Source organism: Otolemur garnettii, unplaced genomic scaffold, assembly GCF_000181295.1.
Source record: "Otolemur garnettii isolate 467f Iridium unplaced genomic scaffold, OtoGar3 scaffold00152, whole genome shotgun sequence".
Lineage (NCBI taxonomy): Eukaryota > Metazoa > Chordata > Mammalia > Primates > Galagidae > Otolemur > Otolemur garnettii.
Window position 1 is genome coordinate 3,748,458 of NW_003852547.1, and position 6,074 is coordinate 3,754,531.

General features: G+C 43.1%; 1 protein-coding gene and 1 pseudogene across 1 annotated transcript in view; both read left to right on the forward strand.

The window, feature by feature from the left end:
* ARHGAP35 (Rho GTPase activating protein 35) overlaps positions 1–6,074 on the forward strand; it is a 134,086-nt gene that overhangs the window by 66,640 nt on the left and 61,372 nt on the right. The window contains exon 3 of the mRNA XM_023518940.1: positions 3,253–3,397. Within this exon, the coding sequence (XP_023374708.1) occupies positions 3,253–3,397 (145 nt within the window). The remainder of the gene's footprint in view (positions 1–3,252; positions 3,398–6,074) is intronic.
* LOC111728369 lies at positions 5,321–5,471 on the forward strand (annotated as a pseudogene).

Consider the following 6,074-nt stretch of genomic DNA (forward strand, 5'->3'; position numbering starts at 1 on the left):
GCTATTTTTTGGTTGAGCCATCATTATTGTTTGGCGGGCCAGGCTGGATTCGAACCCACCACCTTAGGTGTATGTGGCTGGCGCCTTAGCCACTTGAGCCACAGACACCGAGCCAAATTTTAAACTTTAAAAGACAGACAGAGAGTATTGCTCCTGATTTGGTTGTGACAATGTGTAATAAACACACTCAGCTCTCTCTCTCTCTCTTTCTTTTTTTTTTTTTAAGAGACAGAATCTCACTTTATCGCCCTTGGTATAGTGCTGCGGCATCACAGCTCACAACAACCTCCAACTTCTGGGCTTAGGCCTCAGCAGCCTCCCTAGTAGCTGGGACCACAGGTGCCCACCAGAACGCCTGGCTATTTTTGTTGTTGTTGTTGCAGTTTGGCCAGGGCTGGGTTCAAACCCACCATCTTCTGTATATGGGGCCAGCGCCCTACCCACTGAGCCACAGGTATCACCCAGCCCTCTCTTTTTTGAAAATAAGAGGTCAGGGCCCGGTACAGTGGCTCACACTTGTAATCCTAGCATACTGGGAGGCCAGGGTGAGTGGATTGCTTGAATTCAGGAGTTCGAGACCAGCCAGAGCCAGAGTGAGACTCCTATCTCTAAAAATAGCCAGGCATTGTGGTGGGTGCCTATAGTCCCAGCTAATTGGGAGACTGAGATAAGAGAATCACTTCAACCCAAGAGTTTGAGGTTGCTGTGAGCTAAGATGCCACAGCACTCAACCAGGGGTGACAAAGTGAGACTCTGTCTCAAAAATAAAATAAAACAAAACAAAATAAGAGTTCATGTTTATGGCTAACGACTATATAGTACAGAGTACTGAGCCACTTCACATGCACCTTACGCTTTCACCCTCATGACTGCCTTGTCACAGAGATGGTAAAGTTACTCGACCAAAATCATAGAACTTGTCAGTCAGATTCTTCATATAATTAGATGCTAGAGAGATAGTCGTTGATTCAGTTACTACTTAAAAAGATGTGTTGTACATCATTAATTTGCTTTTCTCTCTGTGATAAAAAGTCTAAATGTCAGACTTCTAAATTTTGCCTCTGGCAGTAAGGGAAAAAAGAATAGGCCACTTGTCACAACCTGAGAGGCTCTGTCAATGGTTTAGGAAGAGTGGGCATCCACTGTGGGCAGGGACAGGCTTTGTGGAGTACTTGGTTCTTTTCTGGGACTCCAGAATCCATCCACATAACAACATTCTCCAAATTGAATCAGTTAGCAAGCTGTATGAAGATTAGATTCTCTTTGCCTTTGCTTTGTCATTTGAGGCCATGTCATCCAAAAGCCCAGAAATGGGCTTGCTCTTTCTTTAGTGCACATTCTTTTCTCAGCCTTTGTTTTTTGCCACTTGTTTGCATAGGAAGTCCTCAAAGAATCTCAGACTAAACAGGAAGTGATTTGTTCCCATATAAAGGCTTACTAAAAGGAAGATGGGCAGAAGGAGGAAAGAGAATGGTTGACTTGTGACCTGGTAGCTACTTGTCTCCTTTAGTGGATTTTATGTAAAATCTCTAACTACTGTAGGTTTATAGGTTATGTGCATTTCTAAGTAAATCTGCCCTTCTAAATTGGTCTCATCAACTTGGAAATGAAACCAGTTTGCCAGAGACACACCTGGGTCTATTTAATTTGATCCTATTTGCTTACCTTTTTAGTACACATTTTAAGAAAAGGCCAAAATTGCAAGTAAATTGGGGGGGGGGGAAATGATTAGGAAATTTATCATTTGTTTAGAGCAGTGTTTTTCCATGTAAGCTTTAAAATAAAAGTAATAAGAAATTTTGGAGCAATATTAATAATGAGCATAGATTTTGGAGACAGGTCTTGGCTTTGAATCCAAGTACTATCACTTACCAGTTACATCATTTAGGCACATGAGAAGTTTTTTCTCTGCAAAGTGGAGTGTAATGAGGCTTAAAATAAATAATACTTGGTTCTAGTTGCCACTTGGCATTTGGGAAAAAAAATAATAATATTTGGGTAGCTAGGAATGGTGGTTCATGCCTATAAATCCTAGCACTTTGGGAGGCCTCGGTGGGAGGATTGTTTGAGCCCAGGAATTTGAGACCTGCTGGGCAACATAGTAAGACCCTATTTTTCCAAAATGTAAAAAAATTAGCCAATGCAGTGGTACAGGCCTGTAGTCTCAGCTACTCTGGAGGCTGAGATGGGAGGATTGCTTGAGCCCCAGAGTTTGAAGTTGTAGTGAGCTATGATAATGCCACTGCACTCTAACCCAGGCAATAGAGACCCTGTCTCAAAAACAAACAACAAAAAAAAGGAATTTGCTTGATTCATAGTAAGTTCTTAAGTAGTTGGTATTGGTATTCCTGTTACTACTGCTTGAGGAAGGTAACTTTGGGGAAGAACAGGCAAAGATAAGCTTTATTTATCTTATTTGAATAGCTAGCTTTACCCTTCCCTAATGTGGAAGCCATTAGGATTAATCCCAGGCTAACATATCAAAAGGAATCCTCGTTTGGGACAATCAGTCCTAGCAGAATGCATGCTCTATCAATCTGTCTCATTTCTAGAAAGAAGAGTTTATTTGTTTTCTTTCTCTTTTCTTTCTTTCTTTTTTTTTGAGACAGAGTCTTACTATGTCACCCTTGGTAGAGTGCCATGGTGTCACAGCTCACAGCAATCTCAAACTCTTGGGCTCAAGTGATTCTCTTGCCTCATCCTCCCAAGTAGCTGGGACTAAAGGTGCCTGCCACAATGCTTGGCTATTTTTTGTTGCAGTTGTCATTGTTAGCTGGCCCAGGCCGGGTTCGAACCTGCCAACTTCAGTGTATGTGGCTGGCACTATAACCACTGTGCTATGGACGCCAAGCCTATTTGTTTTCTGTTTCATCTTTTAAAAGATTTTAGCCATTTTTGTGTATATAACATCCATTATCCATGTGTAGAGTTTGAAAAACTTCCTGTTTATTCCAGTGCATCCCAGCTAAAGGATGTGGATAATCATCTTATTGTTATTTTATTAAATAAAGAAGGCCCACTTCTTATAAACATCTTTGTTCTAATAATGCGGTCTCACACTCAAGGTGTGACTGTGTTTAAACTTTCTGGCATCTTGTGTGATACTTGGAGGCCAGAAGACAGAAAATTAGTGAGATGATGAAGTGGGTCTCTATCCTGCTTGAAATCTTTCCAGTTTTCACACCACTGTGAGTTCTCCTCTGGAAGCCTAAGTTGAATGTTGATACTCATTCTTTTCTTTCTCCTGGACAGAAACCAAAGCCGAAACCCCGGCCATCCATCACAAAGGCAACTTGGGAAAGTAATTATTTTGGAGTGCCCTTAACAACCGTTGTGACTCCAGAGAAACCGATCCCCATTTTTATTGAAAGATGTATTGAGTACATTGAAGCCACAGGTAAGATTGTTACATCATAACAACTTTATACCTTTCCCTGTCTGTAGGATGTTTTCTGGAGCTGTCGGCGTTCTAAACCCTTGGAGATTCTGGAATCAGTTTTTGAGTGTGAGATTCACTCAGAGAAGGAGCTGAGCAGTCCTGACAACTGTCAGATTTAGGAATTTTCAATTTTTGTGACGTTTCAAAGTTCTGTATCAGGCGTTCTTAAACTATGACCCGTGAGCCACATGCAGCCCGCCTAGGACATTTATCCGGCCTGCTGGGTGTTTTTGCCACCATTGCCTGTCCTGCTTAGCAGCAGACTGGTACCGGGGCCCACATTCCGACCCTCCAACAGTCTGAGGGACAGTGAACTGGCCCTCTGTTAAAAAAGTTTAAGGACCTGTGCTCTATATGGTGTTTATTAGACCTTGGCATATGTGGGAGTAATTTTGTTCTCAGGTCTGTGGTTGTGGCTGGTTAGATATTTCCTTTGTGCTGTCTCAGCGCCCCACAGTAGCAGCAATGGTGTCAGTTGCCTGTGTGTTGCCCTCCAGAGCTATAAGCTCCTTGAGGGTTTTATGTATCATTGTATTCTCTGCACTATACTGGATACACAGTACATTTGAGTTTCCTAAAATGAATGAGTGATTGTGACTGTTATAGCCCTTGATATTGATCAGGGACCTGAGGTTCATGTATTAATAAAAATTTTTTCTAAGATAAAAAAAGAACTAGGATGCTTGGAATATCTTTTGGTTATACAGCTGAATATCAGCTCCACTGACAACTTGGCATTATCACAAAGGCAAACTGTTTTGAAAAATTTTCTCCACTGTTTGGTTTTTGTTTTTGTTTTTTAAGATAGAGTCTCACTATGTCACCCTCAGTAGAGTGCTATGGCATCACAGCTCACAACAACCTCCAAATCTTGGGCTTAAGCAATTCTCTTGCCTCAGCCTCCTAAGTAGCTTGGACTACAGGCACCTGCCACAACACCTGGCTATTTTTTGTTGCAATTCTAGTTGCTGTTTTAGCTGGCCAGGGCCAGGTTCAAACCTGCCTCCCTTGGTATATGGGGCCGGCACCCAACCCACTGAGCCATAGGCACCACCCCATGATTAGCTTTTTTATGTCCTTGACAAAATTGATACCTCTCCTAGCTATTCTATTTGTGATTTCTCTCTTTTTTTTTTTTTGAGACAGAGCCTCAAGCTGTCCCCTTGGGTAGAGTGCCGTGGCATCACAGCTCACAGCAACCTCCAACTCCTGGGCTCAAGCAAGTCTCCTGCCTCTGCCTCCCAAGTAGCTGGGACCACAGGCACCCGCCACAACGCCTGTCTATTTTTTTTGGTTGCAGCTGTCATTGTTGTTTGGCAGGCCCAGGCTGGATTCGAACCCACCACCTTAGGTGTATGTGGCTGCCTCCTTAGCCACTTGAGCCGCAGGCGCCAAGCCTTGTGATTTCTCTTCGAAGACCTCTTCTATCCTATCCCCAGCCTACCACCAGCCACCACTAAACTGCTGCTTCTCCTAAAACTCTGTTAAAGTATACCATTGTCCCTTCTGTCCCCCACATGCTTGGAGCTTCAGGGTCGTCTCTGATATATCTGATCAAATCTCAAGTCTGTCAGTTCTACTTGGCCATCTCTTGGCTCTATCCCTTCCGCTTAATTTCTGTTTCCCCACCTTCGCCTACCTTCTCAATCCATCCTGCTTATGTGACTCTTCTGCCAAAAAACTTGCTTCCTCATTGCCTACCACAGACGGGCCACACTCTTGACCCCTCCTGCCCATACACAGGACCAGCAGAGGAATTGCTATTCTGTTGTCTTCTGCCTACCTGTTTTTCTTTCCCTCCCTCCCTCTCTCCTTTTCTCCCCCCTCCTTTCTTTCTGTTTTCTGTTACTTTAAACATTAATTTAAAAATTGTTTTACAAAATTGCTTCTCGGCCTTTTGGCTGAGATCAAGTATAAAAATTATTTTACAAAAATACAAACTATATCAGAAGGATGTAGACCAAGCAGAATTTCTTCTTTCTTGTTTTTTATTGAGATAGCATGTCACTATGTTGCCCTCGGTAGAGTGCCATGGTGTCTACTCACAGCAACCTCCAACTCTTGGGCTCAAGCGACTCTCTTGCCTCAGCCTCCCAAGTACCTGGGACTACAGGTGCCACCACAATGCCCAGCTATTTTTTTTTTTTTTTTGGTTGCAATTGTCATTGTTGTTTAGCAGGCCCAGGCCAGGGTTCAAAACCACTAACCCCGGTGTATGTGGTCGGTGCCTTATCACTGAGCAATGGGTGCCAAGCTGCCAAACAGAATTTCTTTGCCTTTGGATATGCCCTTTGTGTGGTCTGAAATCTCTGACACTCCTTCTTGCTTCTGGAACGAACTTACTTTCCTCAAGAGTTCCTGACCCCAAATAGTATTTTTTTTTTCAATCATTCTTTGTTTTACCGATTATTAAAAATGTCAGATTTAGGCTCAGCGCTTGCACCTCAGTAAGTAGAACACCAGCCACATATACTGAGGCTGGTGGGTTCGAGCCTGGCCCGGCCTCCTAAAACAACAAAAACAACTGCAACCAAAAAATAGCTGATCACTGGGGCAGGCGCCTGTAGTCCCAGCTACTTGGGTGGCTGAGGCAAGAGAATTGTTTAAGCCCATGAGTTGGAGGTTGCTATAAGCT